Source organism: Leopardus geoffroyi, chromosome C3 (genome assembly GCF_018350155.1).
Source record: "Leopardus geoffroyi isolate Oge1 chromosome C3, O.geoffroyi_Oge1_pat1.0, whole genome shotgun sequence".
NCBI classification, from domain to species: domain Eukaryota; kingdom Metazoa; phylum Chordata; class Mammalia; order Carnivora; family Felidae; genus Leopardus; species Leopardus geoffroyi.
Window position 1 is genome coordinate 141838687 of NC_059338.1, and position 25095 is coordinate 141863781.

At 45.0% G+C, this 25095-nt stretch overlaps 1 protein-coding gene and 1 long non-coding RNA gene across 5 annotated transcripts in view; one reads left to right on the forward strand and one right to left on the reverse strand.

Annotated features, from left to right (window-relative positions):
- Positions 1-25095, reverse strand: part of CHD7 (chromodomain helicase DNA binding protein 7) — a 196072-nt gene that overhangs the window by 61366 nt on the left and 109611 nt on the right. For all 4 annotated transcript variants that reach the window (XM_045455148.1, XM_045455149.1, XM_045455146.1 and 1 more), the window contains exons 4-6: positions 9401-9542; positions 4941-5078; positions 3805-3870 (exon numbers count right to left, since the gene is read on the reverse strand). In XM_045455148.1, coding sequence (XP_045311104.1) covers positions 3805-3870; positions 4941-5078; positions 9401-9542 — 346 coding nt within the window. The remainder of the gene's footprint in view (positions 1-3804; positions 3871-4940; positions 5079-9400; positions 9543-25095) is intronic.
- On the forward strand, positions 21093-22005 carry LOC123586202. The gene is made up of 2 exons (XR_006706673.1): positions 21093-21193; positions 21439-22005. It is a non-coding gene; the product is annotated as an uncharacterized LOC123586202 (long non-coding RNA).

A 25095-nucleotide genomic window follows, 5' to 3' on the forward strand; every position in this document is an offset into this window, starting at 1 on the left:
ACTCAAAGCACTATTTCTATACACGCGCGCACACACACATACAAAGAACCAGAATATTTATTTCTGAGCCCTCTAAGGCCCTCAAATTTGAGAGCCCTCTAAAGTAATTTAATGTGTTCAATAGACTATTTTTTTAAGTTTATTTATTTATGGGGGGGGGCGGGGGGGACAGAGAGAATCCCAAGCAGGCTTCTCCTTGTCAGTGCAGAGCCTGACACGGGGCTCTATCTCACAAAACCATGAGATCATGACCTGAGCTGAAATCAAGAGTCAGACGCTTAACCGACTGAGCCCCCAGGCGCCCCTCAATAGAAAATTTTAGAGAGCTGTGTATATCTTTTCATTAGACTCTAAAGCTAGCCTATGAAAATCCTTATTATTCATATGAAATTTTAACTTCCACATATTAAGCCATACTTGTTCCCATCACTCAGAGGAACCCAAAACCTCAACCAAAACCTCAACCAGGCAATAAACTGACTCCTCTGGCCACCTGGATTCTAGAATAGCAGTCCAGTAAATGATAATCCTGTAGCCTAAAATAATGAATGACCTTTCCCAAGCATTCTATTACTAAATTAAGCAGTCACACTGGAAAACAAAGCTAAACTATAGTGCCAAAAGGGAAAATAATAAGTTGAATAATTTACAGCAGAAAGACAAAGCACCTTGATAAAGATATCAATAAGCAAGGTATGAATCACTTCCTACTTGTGACTCAACCTACTGTATACTCTAGCAGAGATACCAAATCATAGTTCACCTTGGGAGAAAATAGGACATAATAAATGCGATGAAGAGTTTTGCCTGCTTTACATACTATTTGTTGTTGTTCTTGGTGGTGGTGGGTTCAGCTAAAGAGGATTAAAAGAAATACCCTGGAATTTAAAATAAGCTCTTAAGAAAACATATCATGAGTTAACTTAAAGAAAAATAAAGAATTTCAGGGAATACAGCCAGAATTCACTTTTACAACTATTTTTGACCTTCCGATACAAAAAGGATTTGAATTATTCCCCAAGGACAGATGCCTCCAAGCAGACAGGGCTACAAGACAGGCTAAATGTGGAAAACAAAAGAATTAACCATTGTACAATCCAAAAGTCCTTTTTTTTTTTTTTTTTTTTAACAAAAAGGGAGAGAGTGTGTGTGCAAGTGGAGGAGAGGGCAGAGACAGAGGGAGAGAGACAGAATCCCAAGCGGGCTCCACACTCAGGATGGAGCCCGACATGGGGCTCGATCCCACAACCCTGGGATCATCGCCTGAGCTGAAATCAAGAGTTGGACGCTCAACCAACTGAATCACCCAGGCGCTCCAAAAGTCCATGCTTAAATCTACCTCAGAATTCAAACACAAGTATCAACTATATCCCTTTCCACTGGGTCTAACACATATGAATTTGAGTTTAGAACAACATACGTGCCCGAGCCATCCCGATTAAACATGAGGTGAATGACAGAGGCTCTGCCAGATGAGCTCTGCGTCTGCATGACTCCATCACAATGGGTCATGCTTCTCAGGCTTCAGTGATGAGGTCAACGGACTTTGAAAAACATTATCTGAGTCCCCACTATGTGTCAGCACCATGTAGGGTAGGCTCTGAGAGCTCACCGCAGGTTTCTACGGTGCTGCCAGGGAGAGATAAAGGTACCTTCTTACAGCTACTCCTTCAATTATTCATGGTAACAGGACACAGACCAGCAGACATAGCTAGAATCCACAGGAAGATCTCAAATTTCCTTTTGTTTCTATTTGCCACACTTTCCCCCCAATGTTCATAAAGCTGATAACGAAAGTAACTGTTTCAAGAGCATTAGTTTAAGAAGTCAGTACCTGCTAAGGTTTGCAATGTTCTAATTATTTTTTATCGCCCTTTATGAAAAATACCAGTAATGTACAAGCAATTCAATGAGCTCATCTCTTCTTCACTGTAAATCACACCTCAAGGCATGTTTCCCCTCCCAGAGAAATTTTCCATTCATCTTCTCCATCCTAAAATTCACCAACTCAACAAATATTCCACCCCCCTATACACTTAAAGTGAATTTTAATCTCCTATGATAAAACAAACCTGGCTGTCCATAAATGGTAACAATACCTATTTCTAACTGTGGGTACCTACCTTTTAAGGGTAACGAGAAAAGAAAAAGCTGTGAAGTGGGCAAAGCAGAAAGAAAAAGCAATGTCCTACATAATGCATAGTCTAAGTAGCTCTGAATAATAGAGCTAATTATAATTTGCAACACCCAAACCTGCTGTGTATGCCTGCTGAAGCACTATCAACTGAATGAAAATTAATATATCCCATCCAAACCACATGCTATTTACTCAAACAAGTCACTTCAGTTCTGCAGAGGGGATTATTCCTTAAAGCACATCAAGTATTTAAATTTTACCATATATCTACAAGTCACAAATTAACAGTTCCAGAGTCATCAGCAGGACAAAAATGCAACCTTTCTAATGACTTAAACAGTGCTCATTTCTGCTTGAACAGGGGAGAAATTTGGTTGAAGTTTTATCATTTGGTTCATCAGCGAGGAAACTGTCACGTTCAGAGTCAACAGATAGCCATCCCGTATACCACCCCCAACCCCCACACTCAACGTGAAAATATCTCGACGTGTCATTCTTGATTATTTTCGTGGAACTAGAGTTGTATATTCTGATACAAACCCACACTCTGGAGAACACAATAGAAAAGGAAACAGTACTGCAACAAAGGTAAAGAGAAGCGCCCTGTTGGTGTAATACCATTCTCTAGGGTCTCTGGACAGTAGCTTGTGAAGAGCAAAGATTCCCTCTTTGAGAAGCCTGGGGTCTCACCTCTCTCAATGGGAAGTTACACTCTGTACACAACTCGCATTAAAAAAAAAAAAAAAAACTTATTTTGCATATCAAAAAATGAGCTTGTACTTCCACCTACTTTGAAAGCAAGTAAGAAGAAAGAGCTGCATTTGACAACGACTCAAGCTGAAAGACAGATACCCTGTATCTAAAGGACACCACTTTCTAGAGACACTGGAGATTGTACGTCAGAACGCAGAGATGTAGCTCATCTCGATATCTGTGTAATTCTTCAAACAAAACAAAGCATTTGCTCTAACCGGGTAAGAAGGGAGCTAGCTGGTTGGGATGAAATGAGGAATCTCGATCAGTGGAAGACAATACAGGGTTACTGGACTTCTTTGTCACAGGGTAGATGTGCTCCTCAATGACAAAGTTATCAGACTAGTGACAGGTACCCAGATTTCACCTTTGCAGATCAACACAAATGCTGAAGAATTTTGAAGAATAAGTCATATTATCTTCAAAAATTACACTTTGCACTGACAAAAAAGAGATTAATGAATATTTTACTTGTACCTGAAGAAATGTTATGAAAAGTATGAGAAAACACCTACTCACTAAAATGATAAACTTCCATCCTGGGGCGGGGGCGGGCAGGGAACTTCCCTGAGGGAGATGAGAGGTAAATTCATGTTTATGACTTTTATGAATAGTATTTATGAAAAAGGCAGCCTGTAACTCTAAAAGCCCTATACATTTCTTTGGCGACTTTTGAGTTTCTTGCCTACTCTAAATCATGTCACAAAGCACTGACTGTCTGATATATTTCAGTTTCATTTGGGGCTAAATATCCCGAAGTTTTATATTTGGCTAACAAATCAGACAGGATTAGAAATATCACCAGAAGTTTTCTTTTACAATAGTGAATTTTTTTAAAGGAAATTATAAAGCAGAAAATAATTTAAGAGTCCTACATACACCAGAGGTTTTTGATCACTCCAAATGGTGCTTACCTGTTTTTTTATTGAACGACTGCTCATGATTTTTTCTACCACTGGACCTTCTGCATCAACAGATTCCTAAAACAAACAAACAAACAAAAAAGTAGGCTACATCAATCCAAATGGAAAACATTTCATTCCAAGCCATCAAAACAAGAAATCATTCCTTTTGCATCTACCTCTGTACGTTTTAAATTCATACCCTTTAAATCATACCCTTTTAGTCGCCGGTGGGAAACAGGATGGTAAAGAACAAGGCTCTTGCTCTCCAGAAAGGCAAAAGGAAAATCTGTGTTTATTACTTCATGATTATGTGGCTTAATTACGTGGACTAGCAGGGTCCCTAAAGCCAGAGAGCATTCAGAAACTCCAGCTGCCAAGAGAAAACAATCTCTGCATGACAGCAGTCAAAAATGTAACTTTTCCTCATCTATACCCATGGGGTAAATATCCGCATCATTCTGTTATCGTAGGCAGCTTTTATCTATGTTGGCCACGTAAAACGTTACATAACAACATAGCATAAAGCACCAAATGGAGTAAAAAACTGCATCCAATATACTTTTCAATGGGTTACCAGTTTGTTAACTGAAGTACAGTAATAGGAACAGAGGGGCGTCAAAAAAAAAAAAAAAAAAAAAAAAGATCTTTACAATGATCAATCCTACATTACTACCCATATTTTATACAAACTATTTTATCCATCATTTACATTGCACAGAGAATAAAGTATGCCCTGCTGGGTACTACAAGGCAGTAATTTCATAAAGGGGTTCTGACGGTGCCTAACAGCAGGAGACAAGCTTGAGCGGTTTATTAAAGTCCCAGAAGCTACGGCCCTGAATTCTTCAGAGGTAAATTCGCCTCCTTGCATCGTAGCTCTGACTCTTCCTCAACACAGACCATTAATTCTCCAAAACTGTGTCAAGTTACATATCATAGGCTTATATAAAAATGAATTTCAGCGAACGGGGCTTTGTGAAAGACACTGCTAAACAACTTATTTCCCACAGCACGTTAGCCAACAGTAAACGAACGTTCTCCGGCTCAGAGTCCAAGGCTCCCACGGAGCTTTTGGGACTCCAGCTATCAAGTCTCCAGTCCACCTTCCGCGGCGTGCACAAGAGCCACACGAATGGGCCGCTGACCTGCTGCTCTGACTGCGAGGTGTTGGAGGGGGAGTCTCTCCCAGCAGCGTCTGCATCATCTGCTTCCTCGTCGGAAATCTTGAACTCCAAGTCTTCCGTGTATCGCTTCCGCTTCACCTGCCTGCTGGAACGTCGCTTCTAAAAACACAAACACAAACACAGACACAAACACACAAACAAAAACAACAAAGCAGGTGTAAAAAGCCGTCACTGATCCTCTTTGTAACCTCTCTCGGGATGCTAAGAGATACATTTTTAAAAATTAACCTTCAAGTAGAGCTGATAACCTTATCCCTGTAAGTCACATAAGAAACCACAGGGGCAATGAACATAATGGAAATGGGGGGAAATCACCACTCCCAGCCACCAGACCTTCAGCTGGGGAACGGGAGGAACAACGAACCTGACTCCTTACTCAGGCAGTGCGCTGCTCAAAAGGGAAACCAATACAGAAGCTGGGCGATGGGTATATAGGGGTTCGTTACACTTTTCTATTTTTGTAGGCTTCAAAATTTTTCTAATAGAAGATCCAAAGAAGTGACGACATTAGAAGCTAATCAGTAGATTATAAAGTTCTATATAAGTACTGAAATGGTATTTCAGAAGGCCATTTAAATAAAAGGCTTGATTTTAAGCTTGGCCCTAAAAGAAACAGACTTTTTGTTCAAAATAATTCTATATTGTTTTGACCTTTTTGGTAAAGAATTAGTTTTGTCAGTTAATTAAAAATGAGGCGAACTGACCTTTCATTAATGTGTGTATTTGGTAAAACCTAACCTGACTGTAAAACGATACATGTGAGTTTTAAACCACTGATAAATATAAGATTACAACTTATAGATGAGTTCATGAAGCACACAGAATAAATAAAAATACTGAGAAATGAACACTTATGAACTTTTTTCTAAGAATTATGAAATAAAACTTTTTAAAGAAGCTTGTGAATTGTAAAGTTGGTCAGTAAGGCAGAGCGAGAGGCGAGCAAGCCCCCCCCCCCCCGCCCTCGCCCCCCGGACCGTGTAGACCTAGGAGGAACAAGCTCCAGTCAGGACCAAGGAAGCCCAGCACCTTGTCTCAAAGGGTAGGGCTGGCTGAGTTTTGTTTTCTTACGTTTCTGCTCTCTCTGCTCTCAAGAGGGCATCGGAGGTAGCTCACGACACAAACTCGGTTGAATATGACCATCAAATGAGTCGTCTGAGGCTCTGAGCCCTTAGTCCTACACAGCCGTGACTGCAGAGGTGCAGTCCGACTCAAGGGGATGTGGGGTAACATCCTATTAACAGACTTGTTAGTGGTTTAGGCCAGTGGGAGTAGCAGTGGGGCGAGAGGTTCCTCTTCTGGCCTTCCAGGTCAGCCCCGCCCAGAAGCAATTCCAGGTCAGGGCAGAGCAAGAACCAGCAGGGGTTCTGCCATCTGTGACCCTCCCGACGTCACGGGAGGCAGTTTGACCTTGTGAGCCCTGGAGTTGAGTGTTGAGTTTTTCAAGTAGCCCCGGTTCTCACTAGGTGACCTTGAACAACTTATTTTGTGGACCTCAGTTACCTGGTCTGCAGAACGGGATTCATGACAGCTAACTACCTCCTAAGTATTCTGTGAAGATCACATGAGGGAATTAGATCGCATGGCAGAATTCACGTAAAGCATTTAGAACAGAGCATGGTACATACTAATTCCAGATGCAATTAGTAGATTAAAGTCATCATTAATTAGCTCTACCTTGCCAAAGAAAAATCAGGAAGCACTGGGGCTACAAGGCCAAGCTACCTTGCACAGCTTCCTTTCTCTCTACCCAAAGCCGATCCAAGATAACTCCTGGTCTCTCAATCTCTTTAAGATATAAAAGGCTGTTATCAGAAACAACATTCTCCTTCTGTGACATGTAGCATACTATCTGTATTTCCTTTAATAGGTCAATTTAACTAAATTGCCATGGATTGGTCTGTATTTTCATCTTGTTTGTCATTACCGTAAGGGGAGGAACGTGCCACTAATGACGCATCTGTGATGTTTTGTCAGGTTTCCCTGGTCGGGGCCACGTCGCGGTATCCTTCCAGCCCCAACAACTAAACGCCCTCAGCTAGAGTTTGAGACAAAGCCACTTCATACCAAAGCTCACTACTGAAGAAATGTTCCACTACAATAAAACAGGAAGCTTTTCTTTTTTGGAATAGAAATCTGTGACTGGTGGGTATAACTTTCTTAGCTGTGGAAGCTTCTCCTCGCATCAGCTTGGTGTTACAAATGTGTGCAGCGGTGATGGGGTTCATTGGTAGTGGACACGAGGCCACTTCCTAAGAGCGAAAACCCTCAAAATACAATTACAGCTCCATTTTCTGAAAATTTTCCATGGTGCTATGGCGTCTCTACCTTCTAAGTAATAATTGATCTTAAGTTCATTAATTTTGGGTATCAAGAGTCCTTTTACAATTCCCCAACATGAAATTAATATATGACATAACATGCTTCTCTTATGGCCTGTTAAATGGTTATCTGAAAGAGTTCTGTGAAATCAAAATGTAAGCGTTCCCTTTAAACCCACACCTCAAAACGTCTGAATTGACACTATCTGAATTGACCTATTATTTTATGGGTCAACTTGTTAAACTTGATTTCTTGAGAAAAGCTACATACAGTTAAAGCAGCCATACTCAAAGAGAATGTGTTTCCATGAGAGATCAATGTGTTTCCATGATCTCTGTTGTAGTATTTGGTGACACAATTTTGAGTTAAAATGATACGGCATTTACTGGTTTAAACAAATCAATCACAGAACTTTAAACCCTTCATGCATATCCTACCCGGAAGAAACAACAAACAGCAGTAAGCATCACTTCCTGTGTCAGAGACACAGAGAAAAACCTGCCTGCAAAGTCAGATCTTCTTGTGTGGTTGCTTGTATTAGCTACTAAACCCCTAACAGTTAAGCACTAGCCAATTAGAAAGCATGCACTAATGTTCATTTGAGTTGAGTTGAGTTTTTCTGTAACTGAAATGCAGAAGAAAAAAAAAAAATTAGTACTTCCTAAAGTCCAATGGATTCTCTATTAATACAAATACTTTCAAGAAACAGCAGCGATATTTGTGAGAGAACAAGGGAATTTTCTTGACCTGTGTGAATAAATCTTTTTAATGTTGTCTAAATACTACTGTCAGAAAGGTCCTAGTGTAGGCAAACACGATTCAGGAAAAAAAGACCCTTGAGCATAAACATACAATGCAAAATCATTAAAATACTTTAGTTTAAAAGTCCTCAAGCAATTAAAAGATGCCCACTTACCTTGCCTATCTTTTCAGTGACGTATGAAAGGAAAAGCACAAAATTAACCCCAACTGCCAGAGGTGTCCCCGGTTAGTTACAGAACCACACCAAACCACACCGCATTCGTCCACACTCGCGCTCTCTTTCCGCCCCCTCTCAGGCCCTCTTAGCCTAAGCCATTCTGTGACATTACAGCTACCAGGGAGTTCTACTGAAAAACAAACAGACTGGCAAAACAAAAACAAAAACCAACCCTGTCTGACATTCTTTAGAATAGAGCTGCACACTGCCAATTTTTTTTTTTTTTTCTAACTTTCAAGCAAATTGGTACAGGTGTAGGTAGCCAGTGCTTAGTGTGGACTGAGCGGTCAGAAGAGGCAAGCAGGCCGTTAGGGGCCGACTTCTATTCTAGCAGGACTCCTCAGTGACTGCTCCATGATAACTCAGATGTCATTCACAGAAGTGACATTCCTAGCCATCCCAGTGGACCGCACTGGCATGCTTCCAGAGAATGTAACAAGGAAATAATTTTTAACGGTCACGTGCAGGGACGCTTACCTTATAGTCCAATCAGGGAAGGCAGTGCACTCTACACCCAAGAGCCTAAAGCCCTAATGCTTATTTCGGTTTTTCAACTGCTTCCTATAAAATTCTCCAAAAGTCAGGAGAATCTAACACTGGAAAGTTCTGCACAATTGCCATCCAGAGAGTCACTAACTTGTTCACAGAAACTGGATTATTACATGACTAAATGTCTCAACTCTGGCCACCGGATGTCAGAACACTTAAGACGAGCTACAGATTACATGTTGGTTTCTTGTTCTGCAAAATAAAAGAATGGACAGGCGACCAAACTTCAGAGAAAATCAGAAATGTGAAGGAAGCTTTAAGTGACCGAGTATCTTAACAATACGCTAACACTAATATACACATAAACAGCGGAAGGGACGCTTGCAGAAGTAAATGAAGATACTCAGTTTTATCTATCCCGGAGTCAAAGATGACAAACCCGAGACGTCGGGAGTTTAATTTCGTGTTGGCCCCCTAGCTCTCACTGCTACGGATGTGATGTTCCAGACAACAACAAAGCCATCTTTAAAGCAGCTCTATAACAAAGACAGGGAGGTCTGGTGTACTTGGTGTGCGGCTAAAGTTACCCACGCTAAATAACCAAGGCTTGGGGTCAGAATGATGGTATTACCTGAACACCTGGGTCCTCATCTTCTTCAGGAGGAGGAGATGCTGGGGGCGTTTTGTCTAAGTCTGAATTTTCAGAACCTTCTGTTTTTCCCTTGTTGACCTTTTTCTTCAAAGCACTTGCTTCTGAATCAGGTTTCTTATTACTAGAATTCAAAGTGGATCACTTAGTGTTCACTTTTTAATGAGGTTTTCCACATGCCCCATGCCTTATATTTCCCACATTAATATCCCGAAAGTATCGATGACAACTGATAAATCAATGCGTGTTGGCCACTTACAGTTAAATGGCACTCTCAATTAAGTTTTTATGGCAAAACCCCATACTGATGACCTTTGGCAAATACCTGACCTAATTAAAGAGAAATTTCATGCAAAAACTCCCAATACCACACAGAGTACATTTGTTATCGAGACAATGCAAAATCCCTGCCAGTACACCAAACCATAGTGAAAAATCAGATTAAGAAGTCGTTTTGCTATCAAATTTTTAAGGCACAGGATACGTTTTGTTTTGTTTTGTTTTGTTTTTGAACGTCAAGGAAAACTAGACTATAATGATCATTTCTTTGTGTCTCTTGCAGAGAGTTTTAAAACTCCTATTTAAGCCCTTTTTATAACCAACACTGCTAGGTGTCCTCCATTATGTCACCCGGCTACATTATTATCCGACGACAGCCTCTTAAAAATATAACAAAACATATGGCAATTTCCTGTTCTACATGATTTTACTTAATGCTGTTTCCTTAATTTAAAATAAGCTTCATTTTGGTGCTGGGCATTTTTTTGAGAGAGTCACAGTAGCTTTTTTTTTTTTTTTTTTTCCAAAGCTAGGTCTCTGAAATACAAAAATACAGCAAAAACAACCCCAATAATTAAAGTGCATGTTCCACAGTATGTTTCTGCCAGACGTTAACAGGATTGGAATGTTACATAAGTCAAAAGACGTGAATGAACCTTGAGAAAATATTTTTTTTTTTTAATTTAACTTTACCACTGGCTTCAAAACCTTTATGTGACATTCTTTTAGAATGTACGCTTAGTGCTACTTTCCATTCCAATTTCCAAACCGGACCCAAGGTTTTCTAATGTTAATTATCATGTTTTGCAACGTTTAAAATAATCGAACCTCAGTAATGGTTATATTTTTCTATTTCTAGAAACCATAAAATTCTAATAAATTTGAAAACACGGTATTTTAATAAACCTTTACAAAGTTTATTTATGAAACTTCATAAATTCCCAGAAAAGTGTGCTGACAGAATGCATTAAACAGCATATTTTCTCAGCCTCAGCTACTACAAAAGACACCAAGACATCTCTATGCTTTCATTTAAGTAAAGCACATGTCACGTAAAATATTTCAAAAGTATGTTAGCAGAATAAAGTATCCATCACCCGCCTAAAACGTATCTTAGTAACGAATAAAATATTTGGTAGTCCCAAACTAGTTATTTTTAAATACTTAGACCCTGTTCTATCTTGTGAACATTTTAGCAGGGTAGATAGCCACGTAAGGAAATAACTTACAAGAATTCAAGATTAGAGCAAACGGCAGTTAGGTTTAAAGAGTTCTTTTAATTTAAAAAAATTTGTAAAAGGCAGTGTCCTAAAAACTTGAAGTCCCCAAAGATCCATGGAAAGAATAATATTTTTTAAATTAAAAAAAAAAAATCCATACAGCAGTTCCTCACCCAACTGTCCTAGTGTTTACGCTACACATGGACAGAAGTCTCCCCTACTATGAGGCTCCATTTCCAGCATTTATTTCCGCTCTAACTGCCACAAATTATACAATACTACAGCTGAACGCTGGGCCCCTTTCCTTTCATCTGCACGCCAAGAGCAATCAGATTACCCTGGTAACCAGCGGTCACATGACCAGCACCTGCTCTTTTGGCTGGATGCCACTGACTAAAGCCATCTGCTTCCCTCAATCAGCTTTCAAACATTCTCAACACCTGCGCTGCAGTGTTTTGTGGTTTCTTTTATCAAATCAGTGCAAAACTGCTTCCAAAACTTTACATATTTCTCAAATTTGTTTAAATCAGAGGTAGGCCTGTCACAGAGTTGAACCACTGCCAGGTAAAGTAAGTCGGCAGCCAGTGCCTTTCACCGTGACCTCTCTGCACCAGAGCGAGGTACACAGTTTAATTTAGTGGGGTTACCGCACCCTGTGTGAACTATCCTATAGGAGTAAAAAGGCTTACTGTCTTAAAGCCGCCAGAGCCCAGGTTTGCTGAAATATCAATTTGCTGAAGGAGAGAAGCGCTAATGATTTTCCACCTGCCCTGCCCATGAATGAACTGCGTGGAACCTCCAAGGCTGCTAAAAGTCAGACAAGACCTCTCCAAATGCTCAGGGAAAAAAAAGCCTGTAGCCAAGGGAAGCACTCATCCCAGATCTGATTACCAAAAGATTTCCAAACTCATTAGACCTTGCACTATTAACGTTGCTCAGAGACAGGTAAGCACTCCCATGCTGACACCTTCTCGTGACATCAACACACAAATCAAAAGCGTGCCAAGAAGTCAAAAAAGCTACAAAATCTTCAATGTCCACCCAAAGACATCACAACCAAGGACAAGATAAAGTCATGTTAATTAAATTGCCTTTGCTACTGCTTTGCAATCAGCTAATCTGGATTTTCAACTGTTACATTACAACTGCTTTGTCTCAAGAAAACTAAGGTCAGAATTTTTCTTTCAACAAATGAGGGTAATACAGACTGTGGGTTAGGCTGACGTGCGTCAGACACACCTTAGTTCAAGTTCCAACTCTGTCATGTATCACCTGTCTGTCTGTGACCCTGAACAAATCACTTCGTTTCCCCGAGCCTCAGTTTCTCATCGGTAAGATGAGGTCAGTAATTCTATCTTCCTCCAAGATTCGTTATGAGGTTTAAATGAGATAATGGATGGAAAAGTTGGCGGTATGTGACACAAATGCCAGTATTCACACACACACATCTGGAAGGCAAGCAGCTGGGAACGCATTCGGGGACGCCTGGGAACGTATTCTCTGGTGTGGCTCAGACCCACTCGGGCTGAATCCACTGCAGACTCGGAGACAGAACCCTACTGCACCAAAGACCATTTCCTCTAAAGCAACACGAGTAGAAGCAAAGTCCTTTATCCACAGTCCCCAGCACAAGCTGGGAGGACAAACAAGCAGCCGATCCCAAGGGCCACTCCCCTCCGTGGCCACTGCTTTAGTTCAGGCAGGTGTCATTTCCCACCTCGCCTGTTTACAACCGCCTCCCTGCTGCCTCATCACCCTCGTGATCCACGGGCTGGGTCACCTGCTATCAGACTGCCGAGGAAAGGACACACGTGCTACCTCCACGGTCGCTATTTCATTTAAATCTCTAAGGTTCAGAGCTAGTCTTTTATAATGCCAAAGCCAAAACGTGGCCATACAAACATTCCTGTCCCAAATTATAATTTGGAAAGCTGGCAGGCACGCACGGGGCAGCTCTTCCAGCTGGGGGTAAGAGAATGTTATTAATAAGAAACATCCCTCGAGTGGACACTACAATGTTGAGAATGGAGCCACTGAGCTGCTGGGCACAGACACAGAACCTCCGACAGCTGCCGTGATGGCCACTCGCGCGGGTTTAGCCGATGCTGGCCTCCACGTGGTGACCTCCCGGAGGGAGGACCCCAAGGGGTGAGGGGTGGGGGTGCTTTCTAATTCTAGCCCTAAGTGGCCTCAGCCCTGGAGGCATGGTGCCTCCCCCGGACCCGCTCTGCCTCCCGCACTTCCTACTTCAGGGACATGGCACTGCCACCAGAACGTCACCTACAAACCCACCCTCCACGCACCAGCACAGCGACCAGCTAAAACGTAAACCTGACTGCGCCGTCCTGCTTCAAGTCCGATCTACACAATGACGTCTGAGAGTCCGCACCGGCCTGCAAGGCCTTCTGCGATGTTTGCAACTGGCAACGTTGTGTTTCCACTTTCCTCGCACCCCAAACCCTCCGCACCCTCTACGTGCAGACACACACAATGTGCTCACTAACGGGCACACCTCCGTTCCCCTCCCGGCTCCATCTACGGCTCTGCAAGACTCAGCTAGGCCATCGCTCATTCACGAGAAGCCTTACTCCACCTACGTGAAGGAAGGTACCCTGCACAAGGGGTATTTAAAACACACAGAATACGGTGGGAGCACTACCACAATGAACTGAAACCAAAGCTGTGTGTGTGTGTGTGTGTGTGCATGAGTGTATGTCTTTCTCCAACTATCACATAGGCTCAAAAGAGGAAGAAGTGTGTCTTATTTATCTTTGCTTTCCTAGTGCCTGGTCAGGTAGGTGCCTTATCAATTTTAGCAGATCGATTTAATTGCACAACACAAGGTAAGAGCGACGACAACAACAACAAACACATATACGGCCCTTACCAGGCACTACTCAAAAGTGCTTTTCTCATTAACTCGTTGAAGAAAACCCGATGCAGATTGTGTCTTCATGAGGAGACACCCACGAAGCTCAGTGAAATGGGATTAACGTGCTACCCAAACAGAGTGAGACGCAGCACGTTTGCAAAACCGATACATCTCTATACTTCTCCTCCCTGCTCATACAGTTCTTTCATTTCCTCAGCCTTATCTCCCACCGTGGCTGGTGTCACCGAGATACAGAGCCACCCGCTCCTGAAGCTAGACAAGCCCTTCCAGCCTTGGAGGAAGCACATTTTCTGGGGATGGTGCTAGCAGTCTGAAGGGCCACTGTTCCTCCACCAGCTCTATTCCATTTCACGTTTTATCACGAGAGCGGGTCATACTGGTGGGCAGCTGGATGTGCTCGGGGTCCATAGCTTAGTGACATTTAGGTCACCTCTGCTAGACCAGGCTCTGAAGGGCTGCAATTGTCCCCAATGTGATCCAAACATATGCCTTTAAAAAAAAAAAAAAAGTATTTATTCTGAGAGAGAGAAATAGAGCACGGCAAGGGCAGAGAGAGGGAGAGAGAATCCTGAGCACGATCCACATTGCCAACACGGAGCCCGATGAAGGGCATGATCTCAGGAACCGAGAGATCGAGGCCTGAGCCGAGATCAAGAGTCGGACACTTAACCAAATGAGCCACGCAGGCGCCCCGAAGCATAGGCCATCTTGACGAGACCACTGAGAACCCAAACTCTGTATTCAGAGAATACACGTCATACGGAGGGCCGTGCTAAGGCCATCCCATACCCTTTACGGAAGGGTTCGTATTCAGCTTTTAAGAGTCTACAATGAAGGGCTAAGTGACAGTACCTGAAATGGGGTCGCATCAACTCCTTCCACCTAAGACACAGCACAGAGACGACTAATTCTTTTTGGTGAAAAAGAGTACAGGCTTTTTAAACAAGTAAGGGCCAGAACTTACTAGAAATCCAGCTAGCTGCCCTGACCTACTGCAAAACAGAATGCAGTCACACACTGATCAGCGTCAATATTAAGGACCCAAACGGAAAGGTAGTTTGAAAAGGAACCGTATTGTGGAAGCACCTGTCATGAGAAGACAGCCAGTGAAGAGGTGTGGACAGCAGGAGGGGGCCCCCAGACAGATCCTGCAGATGGGGTGATTCCCACCACACTGGGGAAAACCAACCTTGAGGCCGGGGTCCTGAAGGTTACTCGGATTTTTCAGAGGCTCAGGCCAAAATGTCATCTTTTAAATTTTTTTTTTTTCAACGTTTATTTATTTTTGGGACAGAGAGAGACAGAGCATGAACGGGGGAGGGGCAGAGAGAGAGGGAGACACAGAATCGGAAACAGGCTCCAGGCTCTGAGCCATCAGCCCAGAGCCCGACGCGGGGCTTGAACTCCCGGACCGTGAGATCGTGACCTGGCTGAAGTCGGACGCTTAACCGACTGCGCCACCCAGGCGCCCCCAAAATGTCATCTTTTAGAAGAAGAGTAAAAAGTACTGCAATATATCCTTATATTTTACATGTTTAAAAGGGTTTTAAATGAAGAACTGAAGCTAATGAAGGAGAAGAGGGAGAGACGTTCCCGGCACAGGAGGGCTGCAATGTGTGGCGATTCTGAGAGATCCGGCGGCTGCCATAATAAAAACTGTAATAAGCTGTTAGGATCAAGGACCCAATGGTGGTAGAGAGAAGAGCATCGAGCCTCTCAGCTTGAGTATAGAATTTTCCTCCAAGTTTTTTAAAAAAAATTTTTTAAGTGTATTTTGAGAGAGAGAGAGAGAGAGAGAGCGTGCACACGAGCATGAGCTGTGGAGGGGCAGAGAGAGACACAGAGAGAGAGAGAATCCAAAGCGGGTTCTGCACTGCCAGCACGGAGCCCAGTATGGGACTTGAACCCACGAACTGTGCACCAGAGCTGAAAGCAAGAGTTGGACGCTTAACTGACTGAGCCCCTCCTCTAAGTCTGTAAACAATGAGAAAGAAACTTAAAAGACAAAGAAGCAAAATAAAAAAGAGACAAGATAAAGTACTAAAAGCTGAAAAATATCAATTAAGGCAACATAAAGTGGGATACATCACCGAGTAAAATCAACCCAACAAAACAAAACAAAAATTTTAAGGTCCTAAGATGAAAACTTGTTTTAATGGCTACACTAGAATGTAATAAAATGCAGGCAATAGAATAAACTGATGACGACAGAGACGGAGCAAACCCTGAGCAACAGACAGGACACACAAAAGCCAACTCCTCGCCGTGAGGGCAAAGGCCCAGGAGCCCTCGGGACACTGGTCCAAACGTGCGAGATGCTCCACGGGGCCACCTTGGGCAGAGGGCTCCCGGGCGGGATGGCGGGATGGGAGCAAGACCCTCGCCCTGCCCCCTGGGCCCGTCTGCCCCCCCCCCCCCCCCCCCCCCCCCCCCCCCCCCCGGCACAGTCAGCCTGCAGGCACCGAGCCGCCCGGCCTGGGGCCGAATACTTCGCTCCAGGCAGGTGCCCTGCCACCCCAGCCCCTAAACCCCACCCATAAGTTCTTCACCCTACTCTCCTGGTTGAGAAGAGAAAAAGAGAGAGGAGGGGTGGGGGGGATGCTATTTGACTTCTGAACAACAAGTGTATGATTTCAATGACAAATTAATAGGCTTTTTTTTAAGTTCTCTGAAAGTGACTGGATGGAACACCTCTAAGACACTTAATTTAATCTAAATTGTTACCTTAAATAGCTCTTCTAGCATCAAGGACTCCTTAAGTACATTAACTATGCTAAATTTTTAGGAAGGAAAGAACAAAGAAAGTTAGATACAGAAACCTAATTTGCTTTCACTTAAAATGAAAGTATATTGCAAACAGTCATCATGCCTCATGTTTTCATTTTGTAATCAGACTTTCCAAGGATGAAGAAATTGAGAGTCAGACAGGCTACGTGCTCAGCCCAGGAAGTTGCACTGCTAGGACTGTAGCCAAGAGCTGTCTGCTTCCAGAGCCCACATTTGAGTCCTGGGACTGATCCGAAGGCATCTTCTTCGTGAGATCTCCCTAGGAGGCCAGTGCCGGCCTGGCCTTTAGGGGTATCCTTCCGGCCTCAGAAAGGTTTCCTGCTGAATGTGTTCTGTGACTTGGGACGATCGCTGGCTAGCCTTATAACATAAGAACCCTGTCCTGAGGATAGCTACTGGGTTGCCCCCTTCTTAAAGAAGACTGTGGAAGGAAGGAAGGAAGGAAGGAGGAAAGGAAGAAGGAAGGAAAAGGAAGGAAGGAAGGAAGGAAGGAAAGGAAAGGAAAGGGAGAAAGGAGGGAGGGAAGGGAGGGAGGGAGGGAGGGAGGAAGGAAGGGAGGAAGGAAGGAAGGAAGGGAGGAAGGAAGGAAAGGAGGGAGGGAAGGGAGGGAAGGAAGGAAGGGAGGGAGGGAGGAAGGGAGGAGGAAGGAAGGAAGGGAGGAAGGAAGGAAGGAAGGAAGGAAGGAAGGAAGGAAAGGAGGAAGGGAAAAGGAGGGAGGAGGAGGGAGTAAGGGAGGGAGGAAGGGAGGGAGGAAGGAAGGGAGGAAGGAGGAAGGAAGGGAGGAAGGAAGGAAGGAAGGGAGGAAGGGAAGGAAAGGAAGGGAGGGAGGAAGGGGAGGGAAGGAAGGAAGGAAGGAGGGAGGGAGGAAGGGAGGGAGGAAGGGAAGGGAGGAAGGAAGGAAGGAAGGAAGGAAAGGAGGGAGGGAAGGGAGGGAGGGAGGAAGGAGGGAGGAAGGGAGGGAGGAAGGAAGGGAGGAAGGAAGGAAGGAAGGAAAGGAGGGAGGGAAGGAAGGAGGGAGGAAGGGAGGGAGGAAGGGAGGGAGGAAGGAAGGAAGGAAGGAAGAAGGAAGGAAGGGAGGGAAGGGCAGGGAAAGGAAGGAAGGAAGGAAGGGGAAGGAAGGAAAGGAGGGAAGGAAGGGAGGAGGAAGGGAGGGAGGGGAAGGGAGGGAGGAAGGAAGAGAAGGAAGGAAGGAAGGAAGGAAGGAAAGGAAGAGGGAGGGAGGGAGGGAGGGAGGAAGGAGGAAGGAAGGAAGGGGGGAGGAAGGAGGAAGGAAAGGAGGGAGGGAAAGGAAGGAAGGAAGAGGGAGGAAGGGAGGGAGGAAGGGAGGGAGGAAGGAAGGAAGGAAGGAAGGGAGGAAGGAAAGGAGGGAGGGAAGGGAGGGAGGAAGGAAGGAAGGAAGGAAGGAAGGGAGGGAAGGAAAGGAGGGAGGAGGGAGAAGGGAGGGAAGGAAGGGAGGGAGGGAGGAAGGGAGGGAGGGAGGAAGGAAGGAAGGGAAGGAAGGAAGGAAGGAAGGAAGGAAGGAAAGGAGGGAGGGAAGGGAGGGAGGGAGGAAGGGAGGGAGGAAGGGAGGGAGGAAGGGAGGGAGGAAGGGAGGGAGGAAGGAAGGAAGGAAGGAAAAGGAGGGAGGGAAGGGAGGGAGGGAGGAAGGGAGGGAGGAAGGGAGGGAGGAGGAAGGAAGGAAGGAAGGAAGGAAAGGAGGGAGGGGAGGAAGGGAGGGAGGAAGGGAGGGAGGAAGGGAGGGAGGGAGGAAGGAAGGAAGGAAGGAAGGAAGGAAGGAAGGAAAGGAGGGAGGGAAGGGAGGGAGGGAGGGAGGATGGAAGGAAGGAAGGAAGGAAGGAAGGAAGGAAGGAAAGGAGGGAGGGAAGGGAGGGAGGGAGGAAGGGAGGGAGGAAGGGAGGGAGGAAGGAAGGGAGGAAGGAAGGAAGGAAGGAAAGGAGGGAGGGAAGGGAGGGAAGGAAGGAAGGGAGGGAGGGAGGAAGGGAGGGAGGGAGGGAGGAAGGAAGGAAGGAAGGAAGGAAGGAAGGAAGGAAGGAAGGAAGGAAAGGAGGGAGGGAAGGGAGGGAGGGAGGAAGGGAGGGAGGAAGGGAGGGAGGAAGGGAGGGAGGAAGGGAGGGAGGAAGGAAGGAAGGAAGGAAAGGAGGGAGGGAAGGGAGGGAGGGAGGAAGGGAGGGAGGAAGGGAGGAGGAAGGAAGGAAGGAAGGAAGGAAGGAAGGAAGGAAAGGAGGGAAGGGGAGGAAGGGAGGGAGGAAGGGAGGGAGGAAGGGAGGGAGGAAGGAAGGAAGGAAGGAAGGAAGGAAGGAAGGAAGGAAGGAAAGGAGGGAGGGAAGGGAGGGAGGGAGGGAGGAAGGAAGGAAGGAAGGAAGGAAGGAAGGAAAGGAGGGAGGGGAGGAAGGGAGGGAGGAAGGGAGGGAGGAAGGGAGGGAGGAAGGAAGGAAGGAAGGAAGGAAGGAAGGAAGGAAGGAAGGAAAGGAGGGAGGGAAGGGAGGGAGGGAGGGAGGAAGGAAGGAAGGAAGGAAGGAAGGAAGGAAAGGAGGGAGGGGAAGGGAGGGAGGGAGGGAGGGAGGAAGGAAGGAAGGAAGGAAGGAAGGAAAGGAGGGAGGGAAGGGAGGGAGGGAGGGAGGAAGGAAGGAAGGAGGGAGGGAAGGGAGGGAAGGAAGGGAGGGAGGGAGGAAGGAAGGGAGGAAGGAAGGAAGGAAGGAAGGAAGGAAAGGAGGGAGGGAAGGGAGGGAAGGAAGGAAGGAAGGAAAAGGAAGGAAGGAAGGGAAAGAAAGATAGCTCTCCTGAAAAGAGCCAAATCCATTTTTAATAGCGAATGTACTCTTTTTTAAAATGTCTATTTATCTTGAGAGAGAGACAGAGAGAGCGAGCAAGCGGAGGAGGACAGAGAGAGACAGGGCGAGAGGGAGAATCCCGAGCAGGCTCCGCCCTGCCCGTGTGAAGTCCAAGGCGGGGCTGGACCTCACGGACTGTCAGATCGTCACCTGAGCTGAAATCGAGAGTTGGACACGTGATCGGCTGAGCCACCCAGGTGCTCCAACAACGAATCTATTCGGGGGGGGGGGGGGAGGGTGTAAAAAAGACTCATCATTCAGTCAAGAATTCTCACTGAAAATCTAAAGGCTGCTGAATTTTATGGATTATGGATCGAATTAAGATCTGCCAGTAACACGGAAAAGAAGTCTAGTTAGCGAATACGTTCTCTCACCGCAGAAGCGCAACACAAACATTAGCCACCCGGCACCGTGGCACAACACAGACCTGAGCACATCGGGTGTCACAGGAGTGAGGCGGAACGCACACCCTCTGACTACAGGGTGCTCTTCCAGCGCCAAGCGGGAGGCTCACGGGTGGCTGCTTGTGCCACATTGCAAGAGGCTGCTCCTGCTGATGCACGGCATCCCGTGACTCAGGAAGGGGGACACTGGGCTAACTTGGGCAGCTAGAACCGCGCTCCCTAGGCTCCCTAGATCTTCTCGGATCTGCCAGCGTGGCCGGTACGACACACGAGACACGCCGCTCACCCACATTTTAATAGCCGCCACCTACCTGCAGGGAGGTAGGGGACAAGGCAGAGCAAGTGGTGAAACCAACGAGGAGGAAATAGCACCCCCCACCCCTAACAGGAGAAGCCCAAGGACCACGACATTATACTGTTCCTGCAGAAATCAGGGCTACCCACACATGATTAGTACTCTCGTGGAAGTTCACACCGAAATAAAGAAGAAGAATGGGGTCACTTTTCCTAATTCACACCATTTCCCTAGTTGACATGTTAAAGCTAAGCCACACAGACTTCTCTGAGAAGCTGAAGGACCTGGTGTTCCAGACGGCTGATGCTCTCACGGTGGCTCTGCACAGCACCCAGACTCGAAGGGGCCCTCACCTGGGCAGAGAGATCTTTGTGCACCCATCACGTGACAGATTTCGCAGCTGCACAGAACTTCACACTTTTCAGAAGCATGTCCAGGCGCAGATATTTTTAACGATCACTCAAAAAATGAGCCTACGATCCCTTCTGCCCTTTATCTTCCACTCCTAACATCACACCCACATCTACTATGGCAACACATGTTCTGCCCTAAAATTCCACTTGAGAGAGACTTCAGAGGAATGCGTTCCAGAAACACCGCCCTTTGACATACCACTGCCACCCATGGCCTCCTCACCTCTCGACGTTCAACTGATGGGTGCTGCGAGAAGTGGAGGCGGGAGTCTACGCATCCTCTCCCACATAAAACCACAGTGGCAGCAGGCCACCGCTCTCCCTGGATGGCCACGCGTCCCAGGGTGGTCACTCCTGCATCTAGCACAGTAGGAGTCAGCAGAACCTGCTTTTTAAGGGTCAAGGTTGTCGGCCCTTCTCCTCCCCCAAGGACTACGAACTGCACCACGTGTTGCTAAAGACAGCAGGGTCTGTACTAAAGAGCGGCTGACGACTCTCCCTGCCTGCCCATTCAGCAGATTAAGACAAATCAGACAGAGGAAGGGACATAACGTGGCCGGTCACCAGCAAGAGAAAGATTTCTGAGGTGGCCATCCTGAAGGAAGAAAGGATTTGGGATGAAAAAGACCTAATGGCCCCTTTTCAAAGAGAAGGTAACCTTTTTTTTTTTTTTCTTAATTTTTTTTTTTTAACGTTTATTTATTTTTGAGACAGAGAGAGACAGAGCATGAACGGGGGAGGGGCAGAGAGACAGGGAGACACAGACTCGGAAGCAGGCTCCAGGCTCTGAGCCATCAGCCCAGAGCCTGACGCGGGGCTCAAACTCACGGACCGCGAGATCGTGACCTGGCTGAAGTCGGAGGCTTAACTGACTGAGCCACCCAGGCGCCCCGAGAAGGTAACCTTTGAGACCAGGAAAGGGTCACCGGGTCCCATCCCTGACCTGGAGCTTGTTAATGAACCAAGACCTGGCAGGGCAGGCCAGTGGGTAGAGACACGATGCTCACGGGTGCCTTTTCTCCCTTGCTCCCCTCCAATCCTCAAAGGGCTCAAAGTCCATTTTGTGACCATATGTTTAAAAAGTCTGTATCCTCTTCTGGAGGCACGGTGTCCAAAACACTTAATTCAGTATTTTCAATTATCCAATGACGTGGGTCAAAACTAAATCGCTGGATGTAAACAAAAGAACAAGGAAGCAGAAGAAAAGCTGTGGGTTGCATTTATTTTATCAGCTATATACCTGGTGGACAACTATCTGACTCTCTGGGTTTTCTGTACTTACTAAGCAAAACTAGTTCAATGGTTTGCATTTGTGTCTAATCTCCACTGAAAAGTTTTTACGTGTCTAGGAGCACCCTATAAAACACGTATTGGGTTGCCAAAATATACCAACGTTGGGCTCGCTGGCTGACTAAAAAAAAAAAAAAAAAAAAAAATCCTCAGGTAAAATGCTGCTACTTTCTTAGATCATAATGGAGAAGACAGTCTCTGAAAAGCCGAAGTCCCTCAGAAGAAAGTGGCCACGTAGATATTAATGACAATGACAGTGTGGTTTGCAAAAAACGGACCTGACGTGTTTTCGGTACTTCGTGTTTTTCAAAAAATAGCAGCAGCGTGTTTATTATCCATTTAAAAATAAAATATCTTCATCACTCTTAACTGAGAAACAGCATTTCAGTTTCCTGCTAACTTGAACACTGGGGGTGGAAAACCAGAGCAAGGAAACTGCACCAGCAGCCAATCTCCGTGGCTTCGTTTCACGGGAGCTACGCTAGTCAAGTCACAATCTTTGGCCAAGTTCCCTTCTGTATGCACATTCAAAGAATCTTTATATAGCTAAGTGGACCACTAAAGCATTCGAGAGTCATTCAAAGGAGGCGCTTCCTCCAAATTCTCTCTCATTTCACGGGGCCCGTGCATACACAACAGAAAACGCATTGAAAGGAAGAATGCAAACCTTCCTGTTTCAGCTTCTTGGATCCTTCCGTATGCAAACTGGCATCCCCTCCAGCCCACAAATGTCTTAGCTTTTATTTTCAATATTTACTGCCAATATTTGAAAGCTATAAGGACACCTGGGGAGAGCACGAGGAAAAAAATGGGTAGAAAAATACATATTTAACATAAAAGGGAAAGGGAAAAGAAAGATACTATTTCTATTTCTAATAGAAACGTGGAATGTGGCCCCTTTTTCTCATTATTAAGATTTTAAATGTCTTTTTCTGAAATGCTGAATGCCTTTTCCTGTTTCTCTACCATCCTATGTAACAGCCTCTGGCAGATTCTTTTAGGTTCTCCTGTGCGGACAAGACGAACGTAATTCGACCTTGGTGGCCAAAAGGGTCAGTTCACGGAGAATGGCCACAAATTCAAGCCTCAGCCACTTTCTGGAATGAAGCAGAATGGCAGGTAGTGAGAAGGACATCCTAAAGGCACACAGGATCAGCCACCCTCTCTGAATGTGCTTTATCACGGAGAGCGTGTGAATGATGCAAAACAAGCCAGACCACCAGTGGGTCACTTGCGTCATCACCTGCTCAAAGGACAACGCATCTGTTTGTAGAACGTCACCGATGACAGGGCGTACAGGACTGAACAGGGAAGATGTGAGCAGTTCTACGTGAAATTTTTCACTTCACTTCTGTGTATTCCCTTGTATTTCAGCCCTCTGTAGGAAAATTATTTTCTGTATAAACAAATTCATCAAGTTAACTTATTCAAGGATGGAAATAACTGGTATCACATAACATTTTGCAAAACAAAATTGCCACTGCTCTATTCCAGTGCTTAAAAGCAAACTGCTACGGCAATTCAACCCCAGTGCTAACATAACCCAAACCCCCTATTACCTTCATCACTGCATATTCAATTTACATAATTATTCTGCTATGCTATTCAGAATTTACATGTAGTTGTATGCACTTCTACTGATCTGTGCTTCAGGGATGCTATTTCCTTTCTAGACTTAGCAGAACACGAGGCCACAGCTCGATGTACTCAATACATCTGGCCGATAGAAACTGCGGCTCAACAAAATAATGGGTCGGTTTGTGCCTTTACTGAAAATCTCTGCTCAGTTACCATATTCTTGGACAGCATCCCCATCTGACCATCAACAACAGGAAAGCTCTTAGGAATTTCCTCTCCGCATTTCATCGTAAATCAGCAAGTGGCCCTACCAGTGGTCAAGTCCCCGGGGCCAGCAGAGTTGCTCCAAACACTCCCGGCGCACCCCTCAGCATGGCTTGAGTCTCTCTTTCCGCGTGCAGATCTCCATACTCAACAGAAATATTCCAGTCAATTATTTTCACACCACTTGGGGAAAAACAACTACCGCCTATAGGAGGCATCCACTGAGATGATGCGTCTAAAGCGAATGAAGGGAGGGAAACGTACCAAACATTCCTCTTGGGAGAAAATGATCACATGCCCTTCCGCCTATCAAAAGCGTGTGACCCTAATGCAAAGCCATTACTCGGATTCAGCAATGCCAAAAATTGACTCTGCGCAGACCATTCAAACGTCAGGATGAGCAGCTGAGAGCACGCAGACGAGGCCTGCCCTGGAATTTTGCCCTCGTGGGTGAAGACAGGCCCTGTCTTTGCATCAAGCAGCACGTGTGCCCAGAACCGAGTGGATGTGATGCCCTACGTTCCTAACACTTGTTTAGAGTTGTTGGGGACATTTTAACAAGTTCACTGTGAAATACAGCATTTTAACATCTGCCCCAGTGTATCCCACAGGAGGTAAGGGTATGCTAAAGAATGTTTTTAAAGACAGGATGAGGTCCATGTAGACTCAGAACCAGAGAATCATACACTTGGAAATTTATGGCAAGATCCAAGATATAGTGGGGGTTATTTTTTTTGTCCTTTTTTCTTTTTGTTAATCAATTTTTGTCATTCGGTGCTAGATTCAAAATATTAAAAATACAAACCGAAGGCAGATATATATATATATATATATATATATATATATATATATATCTTGAGACTAAAACAAGTCTTGGTGATATGTTTTCTGAGTTCTAGGAAGCTCCTTTAGAACACAGACACTTACACTTCAAGTTTAAAAAATAATAACAACACATTCTTTTAAAATTTTGCTTCGATTTCTTTCTCCTTGGGAAAAATATGCACATGCCTCCTCCTATCAAAAGCACAATACTTAGCTTTTGGGCAATTATATTTCTAAAAAAAAAAAACCTGGTAAGTCAGACCGAAATTCTAACCCTATGTTCCTTGCTCACATCCTAACACTTAACAACAGTACCTACAAAGAAGAAGTACTTAATGGAATATTTCTTAAGTAAATGAACAAAATTTATAACGGGTTGCAGGATTAGAAGAGTGTTCATATGCAGAAAAAATAATAGTTTTCAATTAAGAGACCACATACGGAGGCATCAAAGAACGTTCATAAGTAAATGCAAATATCGTCACCTAGAAGAATGAGGTGTTGAATATAATTCAGTTATTCCGGCACCAAAAAAGTACCGATGACAAAAATTTTTAAAGGACTATGATACAGACTTCCAACACACTACAGAATAATG